At 42.1% G+C, this 22,852-nt stretch overlaps 1 protein-coding gene across 4 annotated transcripts in view; it reads left to right on the top strand.

Moving 5' to 3' along the window:
* Positions 1–22,852, top strand: part of MAMLD1 (mastermind like domain containing 1) — a 93,481-nt gene that overhangs the window by 45,530 nt on the left and 25,099 nt on the right. For all 4 annotated transcript variants that reach the window (XM_039490002.1, XM_039490001.1, XM_039490000.1 and 1 more), the window contains exon 2: positions 10,336–12,018. In XM_039490002.1, the coding sequence (XP_039345936.1) occupies positions 10,336–12,018 (1,683 nt within the window). The remainder of the gene's footprint in view (positions 1–10,335; positions 12,019–22,852) is intronic.

Below are 22,852 nucleotides of genomic sequence, written 5' to 3'. Positions count from 1 at the left end.
CACAGATCTAATATAGTGAGAAGTTACTGAAAACCCTATTCACCATACTTAATGTTCTTCCAATCCCAAAGGATCAGACACTTATCCCCCCAGGTCAATATGTATTTCAGATCTTACCCAAATATCATGCTGTCAGCGAATCCTTAGTGAACTAACTAAAGACTTTATTAGTAAAAGAAAAGAAGAGATGTATTGAATGGTTAAAGAATTCTATACATACAAGTGATTTTCAGTGTTCATAGATCAGGATCGTAGCAGTGATCATGCTGGCTTGCAAAAGTCTCTCTGGTAACTTCCAAAAGATTGGATGGTCCTCAGACCATTGTTCAAAATACTCCGTTTAGTTGTAAATCTACAGTCCAGAGGACTGGAGCAGAAATGAGGCAAAATGGAGATATCTCGAGTGTCTTTTATATCTTCTGCCATGTGCATTGAAATTTACTGTCCCAAACAAAGCCCTTGTGTATGGAAAGTTACTAAAAAAGATGTAGTGTGAGGTCATTTGTCCACATCACACGCCCTTATAGATCTTGCTGAATCACAAGGGTGGCCTTTGGCTCCTTGTTGTCTGAGGCGTCCTCAGGAAGAGCTATCGGAAGAGTTCATTCTTCTGAATGACCCATCAAGCTTTGAATCGTCCAATGGGCTGTCGAGACTGAATGTAAACTACCTTGTGGATGTTACCCCAAGAACAAACACATTTGAGATACAAATACATAGCCAATATTCATAACTTTAGACACAAAGCTAATACATGGATTTAGCCTGGATAATCATACTTGACAGACTAACTTCTCCCTTGATACCTTACATGATATATACTTTATACAAGAGTTGTAGCAATTATATAATAATGGCATCAATAATAAATGGTCACCCATCTTTTATACAGTGTGACAATAATATGTTAATGTTTTATTGTAACTCTGCCTTAATAAAAACAAAACAGAAAACCTACAACTAACCTTGTCTATAGTACGATTCTAGCACACAGTAAAACAAACCTTTTTTTAAAGTGTAGATATGGCCCCTGTGGCTTCTCAGATTATTCTCTATTCAGGAGTTGGTCTTTCTTCTTGGATGCAACCCTGTAATGTCAACTTTGGCCACCAGAATGCAGTTGGGCCACCAGGAATTATATTTGGGGATATGCTAAGCCTGCATACCTCTTAACGTGGTGACAGGTTCTTCCCTAGATGAATGTCATGGGGCCCCTACTCCCTGAACGTATCTGCAACTGAGCATCTAGTCTGTTTTTTTCATTGTCCATGTGCCATAAGGCAGCCAGCCTTCCACCTGCAGGCTGCGCATCTTTTTGTTTGGGCAGAGCACTAAGTAACCACTGCCATTTAAAAAAATGTGAATGTATATCCTAACCACTTCACAGTAACTGTGCTTTGTCATAAAATGCCCAGTGGAATTCTTATCTTTATTTTTAATGGAGAGTTTTCATGGATTAGTAGATCATTAAACTACATCTGGATCATGGAATTGTGAGTCATTGCAGAGGTGAAAATCCTTCCAATCTGTACATTTACAACACGGTAAAGAATTCAGTGAAGTTTATCTGTTTAAATGGAAAATTGCCAGCCTCATTTTCATATTACACTGCTGCTTTTGTCTGAACAGATAGAAACATTTTGGGCTGATGTGCAGAAGTTTGTTGAAGCCAGAGACTGAAGTTTTGGTGGCTGAGTGCTGCAAACCACTTCTAGTTTTGACAGTGTCTAGCATTTTTTTTATAAAAAAAAAAGAGAGAGAGAGAGATGAACTCCAGTCAGTTCAGTTAAGCAAATCATAGATTCTGATTTTATATTCAAAACCAAATCATCCAATCCCTCAATCACAGTTTGCAGTGGTTCTTGAAAGAAAAACTCTGCTTCCAACTTAAAATTCACAATTCAGTGTGTCAGAGTGTAGCTGTTCCATTCTGCTTAGCCTGAGTGGAGGTTACATCTTCTTCTCAAAAGATAAGCACGCTCCCTCTCACCATTATTCATATGTCTTCGCAGCTAGTTGGTGACCTGAATTCCCTAGTTTTCTGAAGCACCCTTGTGCTGTCTAGAGAGCTTTTTGTGTAAAGCTCTTAAAATGCTGGAGAATGCTGATGGATACTTAGAGAGTCTAACTTCCTTCCTGGTGGAGGGCTGTATTTTAACAGCCGGGCTGTCTTCTGACTTTAACCAAAGGAACATAAATGTCATAGAAACTGGGATTTTCAAAGAGGGGACCCAACTCTCATTGACTTTCAGTGAGAGCTGGGTGACTGACTCTCTTCAGCCCCTTTGAAAGACCCAATGGGTATGTTCAGTTGGCGCTATCAGACCGAGAGAGGAAGGAATCTCACTGCACTACCGTTCAGGGTGAGAGAGGGAGTGAAGATGAAAGAAGGTGAAATGGTTGCAAAAGAGGAGTCCAGTGAGGGCTGTGCTGAGGCTACAGTTCAAAATGGTGGCCTCCTCTCAGACTGGTCTCCCCCTCAAAGCAGGCTGTGTGGATGTTGAACTGCTAGTGTAGGTTGTATCGCACCCAGTGGCAATCAGTGGAAGCTTTTGTTTCTACTGAGTTGTGTTTATTTGCAAAAAGTACCAAATCTGTGGCTGGCTAGGAGTTCACATTTGTCCTTGGGCTGCAAGCCATGACAGCCCAGCTTCTTTGTAGAACCTAGATTTTCCTTCCAAAGCACAAGTCTCTTACCGTTTTCGGCTAACGGAAAATTCCTGGAGCTGTTAGCAGTGTCAGGACTATGACATACACATGAGCAGTTCTGATTCCATCCAGTAAGGTTAATGGTATACATACACAGTCTGTTGCATAATTAAATTCCTTGCCATGGTCAGGTGCCCGAGAGGAAGAAAACAAAAGACAATATGTTTGTAAAAAATTTGGAGAAAGACTGTCCTTGATATTTTGGAGAGCCTCTAACACGCCTTTAAGTGCCCAGCTAGGGGATCCCCAGCATTCAAAGGTGAGGGCTGCACTAACTGAGCTAAAGAAGCAGCTTTTCTGGCTTATCCCAGCAGAGACTTTTGTAAGGATTGAGGCCAGGCCTACACTACAAACTTACATTGGTGTTAACGACGTCGTTCAGGGCTGTGAAAAATCCACGCAGTTATACCGACCTAACCCCTGGCGTAGACTGACCTAACCCCTGGCATAGACAGTGTTATATCGAAGGTAGAGTTTCTCCCGTTGACATAGCTACCGCCTCTCAGGGAGGTGGATTAACTACGCTGACGGGAGAAGCCCTCCCATCGGCAAAATAGCATCTTCACTAAAGCGCTACAGCAGTGCAGCTGTGCTATAGCAGCTTTTTAAGCATAGACCTGCCCGGAGTCAAATACAAATGTGACTGCGTGTGAATCGTTCACTAGCAAAAGGTAACAAATGGTAGTGCATTGGATAGGACGTTTCTAATGTGTCCTGAGTGATCTCAGTAGAAATGTGTTTACAATTTCCTTACATACACAGGGCCACTTCCTTATGCTCCATGCCTCTGCTCTTTCCATAGTCCCTCCTGTAAAAATGCAATAGTATTGACATTTCACATCTTTCCTTTGTGTCTTTATGCCTGTTGGGGGGAGGGGGTTAAATAGTAACCAAATTTTTTGGCGGGGGCATCAGGGGAAGAGGCGAATACCAATGTGGAAGTTGGAGAAAGCCCCACTGGAGCCAAGGATCAGGGATCCACAATCCGTGTCCTATGGTTGCCATAAATCAGGGCCTGTATCTGCAATGTGCTGTAAAAGCTAGGCAGAACTGTCTTACTCAACAGTAGGTTTAGTAGTTACATTTTTTTCTCCCTAATGATTATCTCTGCATAGTGTTGACCTAAATTAAGAATGTCTCGTCGTTGCTATAGCTTCAGTGTATTTCTAATGGAAGGAGGGGGTCTGATGGCAGGCAGGTTGGAAGAAATGAAGCCCCACTGAGTCCTGCATTTCAGCCCATGGCAGCACTTTCCTTTCAGTGTCTGGGTGGGCAGAGGAACAAGTGGTAGGGAGTTAATGTAGGCTGGCAGTATGGGAGGGGAAGGTTGGCTTACATGGATAGCTCCTGTTTTTAAGAAAGAAATGAAGCTGAGTGACTAGGCAGACAGGCAGGGAGGCTTATTCAATTAGGTGTTTTAACAAACGAAATCATGCTACCTGTCTCGCTTCTCAGTCTGATTGCTCTGCTTCTGCGTTTACCACTTGCACCCTGCAGCTCTCTCTGCTTTAGACTAAGCTCTTCAGGCAGGGACCCTGTCTTCTTCTGTGTGTTTGGAAAGTGCCTGGCACAGGGTGGGAATTGCCATAATCAAAATACTAATGATCTATGTAAGGTTGCCAATTCTGGTCGGACATATTCCTGGAGGTTTCATCACATGACCTAATACTTAATTAAAGATTAATCTTTCATTCCTGGAGACTCCAGGACAAACCTAGATATATGTAAGTGTAGTTTAAAGAGACTGTGGCTCCCACTACGGTGATGCTCCACCTTGGTGTGAGTGGCCTGTGTATCCACAGCTTCAATCTGCCCCATATTGATTTAAACCAGGTGTAGCCCACTGGGCTCCTGATAACAGGCCAGTGCAGCCCTCAGTTGGTATAACATAGGTGGCCTGATCTTGGGCTGGTGCAGGGAATGTCTGGCTGTGTCTCACTGAATCTGCCCTTCATTCCTTGCGCCACTGAGACTGCACATGCATACGCAGAGAACTGTTTCTCTACTCACAGGTTGTATGTGACAGATTAGATATTTATAACCACAGCTGTAAAGCTTACTTGGAAGGAGTAGTGTAAACAGTTATTATTTATTCTCGTTATACTACTGTTATGAGCTAGCAGTGCTACGTGTTTGTAACTTCGGCCTTTCCCAGAAATGCAGCCTTCTCATTCTGAGATAAAAGTAAAACTGGGATAATGTCATAGTCTCGTTTTTAAAAGCAGACCAGAGATAATGGAGACTTCATAATTTAATGTGGCAAAAATCAGAAGGGCTGCCTTTGTTTCCCAAATATTTCTTAAGAGGCTGTCATGTGCGCTCGAATGCATTTTAATGAATTTTCACAAGATCACATGAGAGCACATTGGTTGCTTGTCTGTTTAGTCCTTGTTTGTGTGTGTGAATGAAGCTTTTACAGAATTAGCCGTGTACAGTAGTCAGTCAGCACAGTTATTTATACACATGCATTCATTGCCAAATCGAGCTTGCCTGCATAATAGCCAGCACAGAATGGGGCAGAACACGGTTTGATTGCTATTCTCATTTATTTGTTGCCAGATCATGAAAAGTGATCTCAGAACTATCTCAAAGGAAACGGGGAGAGAGCTGTAGTAAAGCAAACCTTTCCCCTAGGAGGAGCCAGGGCCAGGCAAGGGAAGCTGGCAGGAAAGCTAGTGAAGAAATTGTCTGAGGAGGACATGTATGCACCACCGCCAAGTCTTGGTCTAGAGATGCCCCATAATAACTTGATTGATAAGGGCCTGCAATGAGCAGCTGATTGAATTGGTTCACCCAGGGGCTCCTGGATATGGACATCCTAGCACGCCTGTGATGATCTGCTGCCACTGCAATCAGATTAGCTAAACTAGCAAGTGTCTCTGTAATGTGAAGCTGAATTTCTCTCCCCTGTACTTGTCAGAACTGCCACAGTGGCATGTTAATGCACTGTATTTCCCAGTGAAAGCATTCAAATGGGATTTAGGGAGTTGGGGAGAAAAATCTAGCAGGCTCATAGCAGAGATACCAAGGTGGCATAGCATGTACTGTAAATGAGTAATGAATCATGTGTGCTTGAGCATGGAATACTTAAGCATACCTTTATATAATATAATATCAAATCCAATGAGTGGTTTCCACACCTAGCTGATAACGAATAAAGAAGTCCCCAGTATATTATTGCCATCTTTTATTTGCTTGGGATGTTTCAAAGGTGGTATTTTAACCTTGCAGATAGGGGGCAGTATTCAGACCTGTCAGAAGCGAATACAACCCTGCTGAATTCATTGGATTTACACCCACTTCCACCAGTGGTGAATTTGGCCCTGTGCGTTTTATGGGCACTAGCTACAAATACTCACCATGAAAGTGAAATGCCAAGATCTTTTGCATATTAAAAAAAACTCCTGTAGACATTTTATTATACTAAAAAGCAATTTTAAAAGCTCAAGTGCTACTGGGTACCTTGAGACTTAGAGGCAGATTTGCAAGGGGTCAATACTCAGTTAGGGGTGGATTTTCAAATGACCTTAGCTCTGATTTAGGAATCTATACAAGGTCTTGCTTGTCAACCAAACTCTGCACCCAGCAAATCCCGTTGGGACACTTATGGCTGGATTTGCCACTAGAGTTCAGCGCCCAGCGTGCTGGAAGGTTTTAAAAATCCCCTATGGATGCTGAGCCCTTCTGAAAATTCTGGCCTTAGTCTATGGAGGCCTGTTTCTAGTAATTCAAGGTGGTAATGGGGTTTTCCTGTTCTCTTCACACTTGCTCCCCAGCCCAACAGTTAAGCAGCTTTTCTAAGTGTTCTGACAGCTGAAATTCTGCGCAGTAAACTCAAGTGTCAGGACAGACATGCAGTTGGCCATGTATGGGAGGCACCCCCTCAGTTTTCCTGCCCAAGGTTTCCTGGGGTGCTGCTTGGGATCACAATGTGTTCATTTTGGAAATGGGAAGGAAGCAATGAAAAGTTCTCTAAATGTGTGTGTTTAGATTTACACAGCTGTGCCTTACTGGCATGTCTCAGAGAGCATGGCAACGTCGATTCAAACATACTATTTCAGCCCATTTTTATCAGAGCAAGAAAGGGGGCACTTCAGAGAAACAAAAAACAAACAACCAATCTCCCACCCGGCAGCCCATCCATCATCAGACCGAGGACTTGTGCCGTTTTCTAATGATCACCAAACTTAGGCTGTGTTCGGTTAGTGGAATAAGCAAATGACAATCTATAATCCTTCACTGAGCTTGCTCTGCCAGAAACCCCCAGATGCTTATATCTACACACTTTAAAGTGCTTTAGCTATCACTGGGTGTGGCAAGGAGAGCAACTGTCTTTCTCACAGTCAGGAATCAAACTTCATAGGTTTCTAGAGACCAAAGCCAGAAGACAACGGGAATCCAGTACAGTTGTCAAAGAACTGGTGTATGTTCCTTTTAATTAACACATTCAACAAGCAGTCACCCGCATTCTGCACCAACTCTAAGTTCCACGTGGTTTTCAGGTGCAGCCAATGTAGAGCCCATTGAAGTAATGCAGTTGGGAGGTCACAAAGTCATGGATCACTGTAATAAGGCCCATATCTGAGAGAATGAAAAAGGCTTTCTTGGCCCTAGGCCCTAAATGTTGCTTTTGTAGGCAAAGGGTAGACCAACTCCATCCAAAACATGGACAAGAACTACCCCTACCATACTCCCTGATATTCCCCTCTACCATCGAACCCTGGAGCATCACCACCAGATTGATCGTCTGCCATCTCACGTTCCTCCAAATCTCTCTGAGCTGCACACTGAGAAAGTGGAGGTATTTTGCACCATCTAGATTTGATGATAATCGTAAGCCTTGTTCACAGATGAATGATTCTACAGGTCCCATTAACAAGCACCGTCCTCCCCAACCACTGAAATGGAGAGTTGACAAAATAAAATCTGTGGAACCCAGCATGAGCAATCCCTTGGGAGCAGATGTGGAGTTGCACAAAACCTATCCTCTATGTCCTCCCTGACAGAAAAAAGCAGCCAATGCAAAGCTATTCACTTAACCTGGGACCCAATGCGTGTTAACATGAATTATGGTCAGAGTTAGCAAAAGCTGCTGATGGATCTAAGGGTACGTCTACACTACCCGCCGGATTGGCGGGTAGTGTTCGATCCCCGATCGCTCTGCCATTGACTCCTGTACTCCACCGCGGCGAGAGGCGGAAGCCGAGTCGATGGGGGAGCATCGGCAGTCGACCCCGCACCGTGAGAATGCGAGGTAAGTCGACCTAAGATACGTCGACTTCAGCGACGCTATTCTCGTAGCTGAAGTTATATATCTTAGGTCGATCTCCCCCCCCACCCCACCCCGGTGTAGACCAGGCCTAAGAGATTCTTCAGGGACACCTGACCGTTGTCTGTTGCTTCTCTATGTTAGGGCTCAATGCTGAGGTTAAAACTGGGGATACGCTTACAAGGGTCATTTCAAAGTAGCCTCTCCTTGCTACTAAGGAGAGAAAATATAATTCTCAGGAAGCAGGACCAACTGTTTAGTTGGGGCCATGCTTCTGAAAGGGGCCATGGAATGCTGCAGTGGATGACTGTCTACAATTGTCTATTAATATTGCATAATGGGGAATATTTGTCTCCTGCTGCCATGCAGGCATCTTCACCAGTGGGGAAGAGAATATTCACTTTTGTTTGTCCTTTCGTATTTTAAGCTCTTTGGGGAGTGATTGTGTTTTACTAGATGGAGGTTCAGTGCCCACCATAATGGGGTTCGATCTTGGCTGGGGCCTTTAGGTGCCACCATAATACAAATAAGACCTAACAGTAAAGTAAACTAGAGTGGGAGTTTTTGTTGATAAACCTGGGTGCAGTTTGGTTGTGACACTGGGGTTAATGCTTATATTCTTGCAAAAGTGCTATGAGGTTGCTTTAATAACCATGAATGATTGAGAGGACCTGATTGTTTTAGATCTCCCTCAGAAGAAGAGATGCCTGTTTGAAAGGTTTGTTTTATTTCTGTCTGAGTGCCCTGCACATGTGTTACCAACTGAATAATAGATCTGTAGAAACTATATAGTTACATTTGCTTATAACACTACACCACTGCATGCGTCTATGGCCTTGTCTGCACCAGAAAGGGCCTGCAAATCGCTCTACTAGCAAACCCTTCTAATAGCGACATAGCTGATACATGGAAGTTCTTTTGCCAGCGTAGCTTATACCAGTTCCCCCCAAAATATAAACTATCGAGGCAAGAGGACTCTTTGCCTGGTATAACTGTGTCTACCGTAGGGCTTTTGCTGGCATAGCTGCATTGGTTAGTGATTTGATTTTTATTTTATTTATGTATTTATTTATTTCCCCTCCAGCATAGCTAGGCCGCAAAGCGTGCTGCATTGTGGAATGATGCACTCTGCAGTTCCCACCCGCACAGAGTGTTGCGATCTCACTGCCCTGTGTGGTCGACACTGATGCCAACTAGCTGCCTTTTAGTTTGTACAAGCAGCAGCCATGCGGGGCAGTTAGATTGCAACACTTTGGTGTGCTCTGCAATGCCCAACCCTGTAGTCCACACTGCAGCACATTAATTACATTAATGTGTAGACCAGGCCTGGGAGAGGCTTGCAATTTCTGTATCATCCTAAAAAGGTTTCAGAGGAAACGATGGATTTTTATTATTTGCCTGTTGGTATTTAGGTAACTTCCAAATGCAATCTCTCTCTCTTGATAAATAACATAATTGTAACGCCTTTAAATTGAAGCAGCAGTGTTAATGACTGATTAATCTTATGACCCACAGGCCCTGGTTATTAAAGTGAGGACCACAGATAATTACATTTAGAAAAGACTGACATGTCATGTCAATGGGGCATTAAAGAGCCATTGTTTTCAGCTTCACTTTCTTTACATAAAGTAGGAAGTGTGGTCATATTTGTCAAGATTACTGGATTTTTAATTCAGCATTTAGTGAGCGTCGAGTTTTTCATGTGTCTTTTTGTGCTTTACAAACCCTGTAGGTTTTGTGAAGGAGCGGCAGTCCTTCATATAAGCAAAGCCGAGGCTAGTGTGGATTTAGAAGAAACAGAAATTATGATTTTTGCTGCTGTTTGGTGTTTGAAGTCTGAAACATCTGTGGCTGGGGAGCTTGAAAGATTAAAATTTGTTTAGATATTTGAGGGTTGTTTTGCTTTCTTTAGAAAGTATGCTGATTATTTCATATGCCCCGTCTTTAAAGAATGTAAAATAGTTTAGCTGTCTCAGGTCTAAACTTAATACCCATTGTTGGCAGTGGGTCACCAACTTTAATCCAGGATTCTATTCAACTCTACCATTGTTTAGACAAAAAAAAATAGTTTCCATAAAAATGTTGGCATGTGTGTTATGTAGGGAGCATAATGTCTTCATTGAAATGGTACCAGAAAGTATTTTTTTAAATTCTGTTATTCACAAGACAGACAATATATTACAGTTTTAACATCCGGTTTATGACTAACATGTCAAATTTAGCATTTGTCTGTTAATTTCCGTACAGTTGTGTCCACTTAAATCCTGGCGGACTTTGTCCCAATAGGTCTGTCTCAGTATTTCACCTTGCAACTTTAGAATGTGGTCTAAGGCCAATAACATGTCCTTTTCTTGCAGTTACAGGGATCCATTAAGAGAAAACTGGAAGATGACAGCTCCCCTGCTTCCAGTGGTATGCCCGATGTCATTTTCCCAAGCGACAATAAGAGACTTTGTCTTGATGATGTAACTCTATCTATGGGCCAAGAGACCAATCCCAGTGTGTCGTGTCCAGATATGCAGAACTCTCCATTCTCCACCAATCACAGCACTTCTTCCATGGGAGTAGCAGGTCATTCAGCGCTACTTGAAAACAATCACATGAATGGCAGTGGCATTGGTTCTCCATTTTCGGTACCACCCAACACAGAAATAGGACAGAAAGGGACGATAGGTGGACAGAATAATGTTGTTCATTATGACGAGAAAGGAAACAATATGCAGTCTGTGGACCAGGAGCTGCAAGATCTGTTAGAAGAGCTGACAAAAATGCCTGATCCTTCTCCTAATGAGCTGGATCTTGAGAAGATCTTGGGAAGCAAGGCTGAAGAGCCGCTTGGTCTGAGCCACCCACAGTCAAGCATAAGCACCACGCCAAAGTCCTCTCCGCAGACATCTCACTTGGAGAACCACATTGCAAACAAAGATTTTTCTCCAGGTTGCAATCCCACAAGTGGAGGATCACCCCAAATGGGGCCTTCATCTGCTGTGGCTAACTATTCGGTTCCTCCCCCAAACAAAGCTGTTGCATCACCCATCTCTTCGGGAGCACAGAATAAGAATCAGGCACAGTCTATTCTGCCAGTACCCTTGCCCAACATGCCTACGCCTAACTGGCATGCACAGCAACTAAAGCAGCTGGCAGCAAGCAAACAAGTGTCTACTACTAATAAGCCAGTACAGGCTTCCAACTGGCCAACCATGTCCACTCCAGGTCTTTCTCCGCCTTATAGGCCGGGATCATCCCCCCTCCATCAACCTTTCAGCCCTCAAAATGTCATGGTGTCTGGCATGACTTCTAATAGTTTACCAGGAAACAATATTCAAAGTCCTCAAAACACTCTGCTTTCAAGCATGGCTTCCAGTAACAACCCGTCTAGCGGGCCCTCTCCACCATATGGGTCAGAGAAGCTTTCCAGTCCAGCGCTTAACCAGCAGCCTTTCAGCCCCCAGAATTCCATGCTATCCAATATGACTTCAACCAGCCTCCCAACCAATAATATTAAAAGTCCACAGAACAATCTGGTTCCCAGCATGGCCTCCACGAATACTGGACCCTCCCCACCGTACAGGCCAGAAAAACTGTCAAGCCCAGCTCTGCACCAGCAGCCATTTAGTCCTCAAAATACATTAATTCCTAACATCACTCCCACCAGCAATCCCACCAGTATGCAAAGCTCTCTTTTTAAATTGATGACTACAAACCAGTCCAAAGCCATGAACATAATTATGCAACCGCCATCTAATGGCTTGCAGAATGAGAATCCTGTTACCCAAGACCAGTTTTCTTTCAATAACACCAAACCACTGTCTCATTTTGCGTCGGAGTCAACTACTCCAAAGATGTCACCCATGACTGCCAATCCAGGGCAGCAATCCCTCATTCACTATCTCCAGCAACAGCAGCAAGCTCCAGCCACACAACAGTCTCCACAGGCTAATAATACGCCGTTTATCGAGCAACATCTTCGACAACTGATGCAACCACCTCGGATGCAGAGACACATGCAGCCTGCTGCTTTGCCATCTCAACCCAGACAGGTTAGAACATTTTATTCTGTATTAAACGGGTTACATTAAAACACTGATGTTTTTGTTGGGGTTTTTCCCCCCTACCTCTCTGCTTCAAATATAGTATCACTGAGCCCTTTGGATATGTGCATAGACATAATGGTAACAACATTCTGGGGTGCTTGGGAGTAATTGTATTTATTTCTTCACTATGTTGTTCCATCATACACATCCTAGCTGTTTCCCCTAGCTGAGTGGATAGTTTCACACTATTGTACAACAAATATCTCAAACCATTTACATCACTTTTTAAGGGAATAATTTTGCTCTTCTAGTTAGCTTATTTTGGTAGCTGTGATGATAGTCACATGATGGATTTGCCATCATCTGTCGCTCTCTGTTAAAATAATTTTTCATACTCTGAACCAAATTCCACCCCAAATTCCACCTCTGAAGCCAGGTAGGCTCAGGTAGGATGGAAAGTGACGCCAGAATGTGGCCCCTGTATGTTTAACAATGCAGCACTTGAGTAGCCAGGAGACAGATTTGAAATACCTGTTACAAAACTCACCAAAAAATGACCACCTTTTGGTGAGTGCCTACCCTTCCCTAGGTAGATCTGGACTATGTGTTGAGTGGACAAAGAACCGCAGCTGTCAGGGGTTAGAAACGCCATTCATTTCTCTTGGGTAACCCTTGCTGGGAGAGGTGTTGAGTGACGTCTGTCCATATCTTAGCTGACCTGAGAGATGTTCGTTGTGACCAAGGACCTTTGACAAAGGGAGAGCTAAAGGAATGGGGTTTGTTCTGTGGGCGCAGGCACAAGGGAAACAAAGTGGTTAAAATAAAAATGCAACCTCACAGCCACAATTAACTATGTTGCTAACCAGAAGCAAAACTCTGGCAGTAGAATCTGCCGGGCTGCGTTTATTGAGCACAGTGGACTCTGACCAGACACCAACTGGCGTGGAGTCTAATCACTTATCATTGGCCTGCACTCAGAAGAATGGAGGATGGTCTCTGAGGTGCTGTGGAATTTAGCTGAGGAATGACAGACAAAATTGAGGGTTTCTTTGTTCTTCACTGTACCACGGTCAGCTTTCAGACGTCCAGCGTGTGCCAGCAGTTCCCACACTATAGTATCTTAGATACCACAGCCTTTTCCTGTACTAAGAATAAGAAATAAGGTAGCTGTTGGTAAATGTCAGCTTCTTAATGGTAACTAAAAGTAGCTCCTTTCCACAGCGGCCATTTCAGGACTGACTCACCCTTTTCCAAATAAGTGTGCTCTTGATAGCCCCTTATTATGATGCGTCTGCTTCAAACAGGCTGGTCGGAAGGGCTGAAACTCACTGATGCTGCTTATCCAAACATATGTATCATATACCACTGGGCACTTCACGGTTGATTAGGTGTTAAAACAGAAAAAAAACAGGCTACAGATGTAAGGCCCTGATCCAGCAAAGCACTTAGGCACATGCATAATTTAAGCATGTGAGTAGGGTGACCAGATGTCCCAGTATTATAGGGACAGTCCCGTTATTTGGGGCTTTGTTTTATGTAGGCGCCTATTACCCCCACCTCCGTCCCAGTTTTTCACATTTGCTGTCTGCTCACCCCACATCTAAATCCCATTGTCTTCAGTGGGACTAGTTGTCCTCTTAAAGTTAAGCATACGGTGAAGTTGTTTGCTGTATCATGGGCTAAGAGTGTTTTTTCCCCTGCTCCTGAGGACCCCGGTGCCCCAATTTTCCCTGCGTTGCATTCTGTCACACACCTTTTGACCTCCGACATCACTGATTTATCCCTTTAGCTAAGAAAAACTGGAAAAGATTCCCTTTGGAGATTCTGTTTAATTGGTCAGTGGCTCCTCTCCAGGCATCTTTCTTCATGCTCGGCCCGTGCTGCGTTTCTAGCCTCTGCCTGCCTACAGCAAGCGAGCGAGAGTGTATAATTTGGGGGCTATCAGTAAAGTTCAAGGACATTTGAGACAGTGATTACAGGTGATGATTATTTCACCTGTACACGTCAGGTAGGGAAGCCCACAGTGCCTCACTGATTTTATAAGGTAAGACTTATTACATTAGTTATAATCTAAACTACACTGCTTCTCCATGTTTTATAGCTTGTTAAGCTGCCTGTGATCAATGGTGAGTGTTGAAGATAGGATATTTGCCCTACGTTTTAATAACTTTGACAATTTTTAATGAAACAAGTGGCCCCGGTATGCAAAATTTAAAAAAAAAATACCATAGAGAGAGAATATTCTAGGCACATGAAGCATCAAAATTCCAGTATACTTACATTTCTTTGAATATTAGTACTTAACTTTTGCAGTTTTGTATACAATTATTTTTTCAGTTGGGTCAAAAGCACTGATGTTGAGATTTTATTTGGGATCCCGATTTCACACCAGGTTTATGCCTGTGTAACTCAGGGGATTTCATTGGAGTTATTCCAGTACACCGATGTAGCTGAGAGCAGAATTGGGCCCTTTATATTTTATTTCCATCACAGCCAGTAACGAATAGAACTATTCAAACAGAGATCGACCGTGGCATTAAAGGACAACAAGTAAAAGGAGGCAAATAGCTTCTCCATCTTTAAAAGTGGTAACTGTTGATGGAGAACAATATGGAGAAATATGTTAAGAGGAAATTATCATAGTGCCCTGGAATGTGGTTTGAAATCATCCCCATACTCTGTGCATGCGTGTGTTTGTATATGTGACTACAACTTATAAAGAAAAGGCATAGTGCTTTCTTCTTTTGAGCAAGAGGTGTGGCTTTGTACAGAAGGAGGAGGAGAGAATGGATGGTGGCCAGTTGGAGGAAGAACAATAAAGCATGAAACTTGATCTTTGCAGCAGGCAGAGCAGCATGGGGAAGAAGCAGCTGCTGTGACATAGACTCCAAGTGTGAGCTGCGTTGTTGTTGTTGTAACACATTAAAGAGAAGACTCTGCATTCCAAAAGCTGGAGCAACCTACTGGTGTCTCGCAGCTATATGTTTTTTTGTACTTCAGAGATAAAATATATCATGTAGCTTAGTCAGACTGTTTTCAAAATCACATAGTGCCTGGACAATTGGTAAATCTGATAATGTCTAATCTTCTCTCATCTGAAGTGCTGTGTCTTCATTATTGAGCATTGACAGATATTGATTTAGTCACTGACAGTTTGCATTGTGTGACATTGGACAGCCTGGTACTGCTAGCGTTGCTCGTGTAGATTATATTCAAGTTTTCATTTTGCTTATGTAGTATAGGTCCGTGCAGAGTGAAATGACGCACACCGATTTGGATTCATAAATTCACACTACAGGGAAGAATATGAAAGGCCAAATTGTCAAAAGTGGTCTCCAAAAATATCATGCACGCTTTTCCACACTTAGGAGATTTAGTGGTCCAAAAGGTGTGTCAGGTTTTGGACACGCGGCAGGCTGGAAAGCAGAGCCCAATGCATCTACCAGAGCATTTGCCCAGATAGACTGGATAGCTGTGCATCGCTCTGATTTGCATGCAGTGCAGTTTGCACTTGCAGATCTGCGTTCTTGCATGTCAAAAATGTAGTGCATGATTCTCCTCTGATGTAATATTGCTTTCAGTGGAATTACTCTTGATTCCTATTGGTGTGAGAAGAGAACTAGGTCCTTGAATGAGGAAACGAAGGTCCCCAGAAGGGCAAATGAGCCTGCAATGTTAGTGGCTAAGTTCAGGCTGCTTTGCAAGGAGCAGGTTGGGACACTTTCAGTCCTCTAGGCCCCAAATTTGACATATAGTAAAACTGTGTAGAACCTGCTAAGAGAATGGCATCTGGATTGTGTAAATACCTTAAAAACAAAATAGCATTTTGCTGATTGTTTTGCAGAGGATATAAATAATAAATTACCACCGTTTAGGTGTGACACACTGCACATTCCTGAGCTCTGCAGCAGCGAAACATGCTATTCCTAGAGCTCTGTGCATTCCTGCTGACATGTGGGATAGCTGTACAGAGAGGAGTCAACAAAAGGTATGTTGGCTTCAGCTCTGTTGCCAAAGCCATGGGGGGGGGAAGAATGGAGAGGAGCAAAAATCAGCGGGAAAACAATTCTGTTTATAGGATGAATGGTCAGACTTGCATCTTGCTATTGAGTGGTGCATGAAGAAGAGTAAGACTGTGAAGAGCAGATTGAAATGAAAAGTGAGAAAACACTAAAGGGGCTTGACAGTGTTTCTTTAGCTGTGGGAAGAGCTAGTAATATGGTGTCTGAGTTGGCAGCGTAAATTATAGGTAGCATAGAAGAACGGAAACCCCTCAGCTAGATTATTTAAGATATTTTTTCTTTATGCATTTGAGCTAAAGTTTTGTTTCTGAGCATAAGCTCTTGCATTTAGAAACAAACCTGAAGAAAAATTCGCAGTCCTAAGAGTACACTGACACAGTGCTTTGGTGTTAAAGGTGCCCTGTTATATTCTCCATCACACTCTATTCATTTACCTTTTATCTATATAGGCATAAGCATTTGAATACCCTGGGCCTGAGTCTCCTGGTGCCCTGCACCATGTGTGGTCATTTACACCAGTGGAAAGTCAGCCTATAGTTGGTGCAAAATGCTACTATTCTGGCTGGGTAGCTGCTCTGGCGTAAATGGATAAGCATTCTGAAAAGCAATGGAGAATCAGGCTCCTTGAATCTAAGTACGTCCAAATCTTGTTGTGACTTCAGGGGAAAATGCCCATTGTTTTAAACGCTTAGCTGTTTCATGGAGACATTTCTGGCAGAGAGAGCGTCCAAGCAGTCATGCATGAATAAACCTTTAGTTGATCAGACCAAAAACTGCTGGCCAGATTTCATCTGTGTCTTCTGTGAACATTTTTTTAAAAAGTGTCAGATTTAGTTTCTTCAGTGCCACTTTGAAAGAAGTTCCAGTTGGGTTTTGTTTTGGGTTGGTTGGTTGGTTAGTTTGTTTTTGATGGTTAGAAAAGTTTTTCTTAAAAAAAAATATTACTTCTTTCCTAGTACCGTGGAGAAGAAAAACAGATTTGATTTCAAAGGGTATTGCTAGTGATAGTACAATGCCGGAGCCCAGGCCTCTGAGGGTGTGGAGAGCTTCTAAAGGCAAAGCAACAAGCCCTTCAGCTAATTAAGTGCCTTTGAATGGTGAATAAAGGATGCTGGTGATGAATCAGGATTACAGAAAGCAATAAGTCTAAGCCTGGAGTTTGACCTCGCCACATACTTTCCTCACAGATGTGAAAATATCTTCTTGAATGGTCATTTCTGCTTTTATATTTATTTGTGCAATTGGAACTGTTTTTCTCAAACTTGTAGGGTGTTTTTTTCCTCCCTCCTTTCAGCAGTCTCAAAGGAGCCTTCACGAAATGGTTATAAATTGGTCTCCCCTCCCTCTCCCTCCCCCAAGCAAATGTTAAATACTTTTTAGAAACTCAGAGATAAACTCTTGAAGAGCTGTGGTGGACTTGGCCACTTAACGTCCATTAAGGGGGTCCCGCAGTTAATGCAACAATTCAAAATGCAAGAGTTAGGAATTAAATTACAAAGATTAGTTTTCATTCAAAACTGATTTCTTTTTATATCATTATTTTCCTTTATGTGTTTAAATTGTGGGCACCCTCCTCTTGTACCAGAGTTTTCTGGATTGTAAAATGAGCTTTTGTAGTCAAATCTTTAAACTTCTTCAGTTTGTGGAACTGACATTATTTAAAAAACTCTTCATAGTGCATCAGCCTCAAAGGAACAATCCATGCAGGAAAGTAGTTACCAATAAACCATCTCCTGCTGTAAGTGGAAGACCAGTAACTAAACTAACTTTACAACCCCATCCGATTATCACTCCCTTATTTTTTTTTTTCTGAAAATTGCTAGGAAACTCTGTCAAAGCTGAAACTCTTTCCTTGATCCATCACGCTCTCACCTTCTTAAATTTATGTTCCCCTTAACAATACAGAAAAAGTCCATGCCAGCAGCGCAGTTCGTTCGGCACTTATGGCATGAGCAACCCTACAAAAATAAATGAGTGTGTTCACTCAAGCTGCAGAAACAGAAAAGAATCCTAGGGTTTATAGTAAAGAACAGTGAGGGGTGTCAGGGGGATATTATGCAAAATATCTTTCTTGCCTATTCCCCACATGACAAGATGATGATGTGTAAAATGTGTGCACATTCAGACATGTAGTATTTTAAAATTGCTGTTGGAGATGGGGGGAGAGAGAAAACATGTTTGTGGGCTGCATATATTCAGGAGGGGAGCGTAAGCCAGTAATCGAAAGAAATTCAGAAACAAGCCTGGAATTTTACCCTAACACTCTGTCTTTAATTAACTGCCTTGTACCTAGGAATTGCAGCACATGGAGTGTACTACATCTTTGTACCACAAATGTTCATAGACCTCAGCAATACCACAGTACTTGCATAGTGAGCGCAGGACATTGCACATCACACAAAGTTCTCTGCCTTAGCACTGAAATAAATCTTGCTTTTGTGGTTTTAAGTCAGTCCCTTCATGTTGATTTAAGCAACAAATGCACTGTTGTTTCCCTTTGTTTAACAGAAGTAGAAGGGGAGGCGGGAGGAAACCCTCTCTCAAATGTGTAAGGAAAGTGACATGATCATGTTAAAGAGTGTCTCATTAGCTTTAAGTGGAGCCAGATTCTGCCACCCTTTCTCACACATAGTAATACCCTACTCTCCAGGAAGCCCCACTGATTTCAGAGGGGATGCACCTCAAGTAACAGTATGAGAATCTTGCCCATGGACTGTGCATATGGGTGGGTTGTTTTTTTTGTTTTGGTTGGTTGGTTGGTTGGTTTTTTAATTTCTTGCCAAAAGGACTCTTGGACTAAGAGCCCATCCTGTAAACCTTGATGAGTAACTTTCCCTTCCATGAGCCCCATTGAGTAAAACGGCAGTACTTGCAGGTACAGTTACAGGATTGGACCAGAGCTACAGATTTTCATTTAAAACATTTTTAAGCCTTTTGATTTGTATTGGCACAAAAAGCGTCTGATCATAGAAACCTTTCATAGGTTCATAGATTCCCAGGCCAGAAGGGACCATTGTGGTGGTCTAGTCTGACCTATGGCCTGTGCTCTACAGGAGAACTTCCCCAACATAATTCCTAGAGCAGATCTTTAAGAAAAACATCCAATCTTCATTTTAAAATTGCCAGTGATGGAGTATGTACCGCGACCTTGTAAATTGTTCCAGTGGTTAATTGTCCTTGCTGATAAAAATGTACATCTTATTTCCAGTATGAATTTGTATAGCTTCTACTTCCAGCCATTGGATTGTCTTTTATACCTTTCTCTGCTAAATTGAAGAGCCCATTTTTGAATAGTTGTTCCCCATGTAGGTACTTATAAACTGCGATCTAGTCACCCCTTAAACCTTCTCCTTGTTAACTTAAATAGATTGAGTCTATCACTACGAGGCAGGTTTTCTAATCCTTTAATCATACTTACGGCTCTTCCCTGAACCCTCTCCAATTTTTCAACACCCTTCTTGAATTGTGGACAGCAGAACTGGACACAATATTCCTTCAGCAGTTGCACCAGTGCCAAATACAGAGGTAAAATAACATCTCTGCTTGTACTCAAGAAAGATTCCCCTGTTTATGCATCCTAGGATCACATTAGCTCTTTTGGCTGCAGCATCGCACTGGGAACTCAAGTTCAGCTGATTTTCCACCATGACCCCCAAATCTTTTTCAAAGTCCCAGCTTCCCAGAGTAGAGTCCCCCAAACCTGTAAGTATGACCTGAATTGTTCCTAGATGTATAGATTTATATTTAGCTGTATTAAAATTCATATTTTTCGCTTGCATCCAGCGTACCAAGTAATCCAGGCCATTCTGTATCAATGACCTGTCCTCTTCATTATTTACCACTCTCTCACAATTTTGGTCATCTGCAAACTTTATTTTTATTTTTATTTTTTTTACATTTTATTCTTCTGGGTCATTGATAAAAATGTTAACTAGTGTAGAGCCAGAAACAGATCTGTATTGGCTCTCACTAGAAACATGCCCACTCGATAATGATTTCTCGTTTTACAATTCCATTTTGAGACCTATTGGTTAGGCAGTTAATTTGTAAACAACTTAACAAAGGTTGGTAACTTTTTCTTGACTGGGCCCTTATCTTTGAAGGAACTTAAACACTCTGAACATTTGAGTTTCAAATGGCAATACAGAGGGACCCTTTCTCATTAGTTGGTGCCTAGAGGGCATCACAATGAAGTTATCTGAATGCACAGTCTGCCTGTGTCTCATTTATAAAAAGAAGACCGTTAGCCGACGGCCGAGGGCTGCTACTTGTGTTTTCACTTGTAAGTTCATACAACCATAATTCCCATATTAAAAAGGTGTGTGTGGGTTGTACTCATGAATGCCAAGAAGTATTTTCCATTACCCTAATGTGGGCCTGATCCCATTTTCCTCCCGTACTGAAAACTCTCATTGACTTCACTACCTCTAACCTCCGATTCTTGCCACATTTGAGGAAGATTTAAAAAAAAAAAAAAACAGGCAAAGGATTTCCAAAAGTGACTAGTGATTTTTGGGGCGCCCTAACGGGGCCTGACTGTCAGAAAACTTCAATGTGTCTCACACTGGACACCCAAAATCATGAGTCACTTTTGAAAATCCTTTGCCAAAGTATTTTGAAAACATGATTTCTGTGGTCATATTGATTACTCAGACCCCACCCTCTGCTATGTGTCTATTTTACAAAGCAAAAATATTTAAAGAAAGAATCAAAAGCTGATGTCACGTAAACAGGAAAAAAAAATCATTTTGAGGGTTGGTAAACTGTGTACTGTAACTAAAATATGAAGGCAGGTTTGGAGGGTGGGGGAAATACAGTCAACTACTTGGTCCTTCTCGTTATGCCACTTCGGTAGTTTTCGGCCTCGGTGAAATAAGTGCTCAACAACAACAACAACAAAAGTGCAAACCTGTTCTGTTTCAGATGCAATACCTAGAAATAACTTTCCTGGTAAAATGAACTCAGTTTCTTTCTCTTTTTCTCTGGGCATTTTGGAGAAATTTCAGTGTGTGGGTGGGGGAAAACAGACAAGTGGCTGTAAACAGGAACTGATATTGTCTCTGCTTCTGAATGGGGAGAGAACTGAACGGGCTTCATTGGTTTCTCTCGTACATCTGTGTATCTGGAAACACTGGGATGATTCAGAGTTTTCTGATTAATACAGGAGCAAGCAAAATGGTGCAAATTAACTGCCATTGCAGATCTGCTCTGTGTGGCAAATACGCCCCTGGAACAAATGCTGGTCCATGAAAATGGCTTAGAGAAAAAGGTAAAGGGTCTTAAATACAAATTAGGAGCAGTCGCTTCAAAGCTGTTAACATTAATGTGAGAAAGCGAAACACTATTATGAGCTGTCTTCAGAAATTCTGCCCATTTAGGAAGCAAATCAGCCTGCTCTCTTTGGCTTTGCAATATTTCTGTTTCAAGTACTTAGGTCTATTTCAAGTATCATACACTAATCATTGATAGAAATTCACAATCAAAATGTAGCAGCCTCTTAGGACTTTGAAGGCTAATCACTCTAGGACATGTACATGCTGAAGTTTAATTTTTTATGCTGTATTCTGGGGGAACATATTACCATATTGCTGTGTCATTCTAAGAATCTATCTTGGCCATTTAAAAAAAACTGGGCTTGTCCCACCATTTAACTCTTTGAGGTCCAAGTGGGTTGAATTTCTTTAGCATAGATATTATTAGCTATAAAATCCAGTGCCATGCTTTAACATTTCTGATGCCAGTGATTACCAGGAGTGAAAATGAGACACTAAAGACAGAAAAAAGCCTGATGAATAGATGTTAGGTATTTATTTTTATTGTTTACATTGTAGTATTCCCTAAGAGGCCTGAGTCAGGATCAGGAGCCCCTCACTTGTACAAATGTATACGAGATGGTCCCTGCCTGAAGACTTCACTATTGAAGGTCGTGATCCTGCAAAGACTTAAGAACATGCCTAACTTCACACACTGGGAGTAGACCCATGGCTTCTACAGGGCTATGGAGATGTGTAAAGTGAATCACATGTGTAAGTCTTTACCCTTTTGTCAGTTTAGACCTTGATCCTGTAGAGAAAAGGGATGCGGCATAGCAGTAGAGTAATGGTTGGCAAATGTCATATTCGTCCAGTGATTTTTTTTAATGGTAAGAACTTCGATGTCATGTTTCACATCAGTTCAGACTTGGCTTTTAATAGTCTTTTTTATGCACGTTTAATAATTATTCTTTAAATTTCTGTGACTTTGAGCACATTCACAGTGTCATTTGTTTCACTGATTATTTTTATTCCATAAGGGGTTGGGTTTTAGGGAGAATCAGGCACAAAGGAGGCAAAACCTTCCCCTTGCAAGGTGCGGGGGGAGGGGAACTGACCCTCATCTGCCATTTCATCCACAACAGTGACAACAGCAAATGAGAAGAAATCCTTAAAAGCCTCTTTTTGGAATTGCAGCCCCCCTAATGTTAATACTTTTCTTCCATTTCCGGGAAGGACATACTATTGGGGACAGCATTAATCTCCCCAACATAAACAAATCCATTGTAGTTGGTACTTAAAGACTGAGGATTTGGAAGCCTCGCCTTGAATACTGAGTGCGTTGAATTCTGATATTTCCTGTTGACGAGCACAGTATTAAGTATATGCTCTTGCTCTCTAATTTACAAGGCACTTACATTTGGATAGGTTATTTTCCCCTACCATGACTATAGTGGGGATTGTTTTAAAGAGTGAATGATCTGAAATCTATTCGTTTTATTTCACACGTCTGTTTTTGGTGATCCTTTCTTTGTTAAATCAGCATGTGTTCCTTTTTGAAATAGC

The sequence above is a fragment of the Mauremys reevesii genome, linkage group 9 (genome assembly GCF_016161935.1).
Source record: "Mauremys reevesii isolate NIE-2019 linkage group 9, ASM1616193v1, whole genome shotgun sequence".
Classification (NCBI taxonomy): Eukaryota; Metazoa; Chordata; order Testudines; family Geoemydidae; genus Mauremys; species Mauremys reevesii.
Note: the sequence above shows the minus strand (reverse complement) of the source record. Positions and strands in the feature narration are given on the sequence as shown.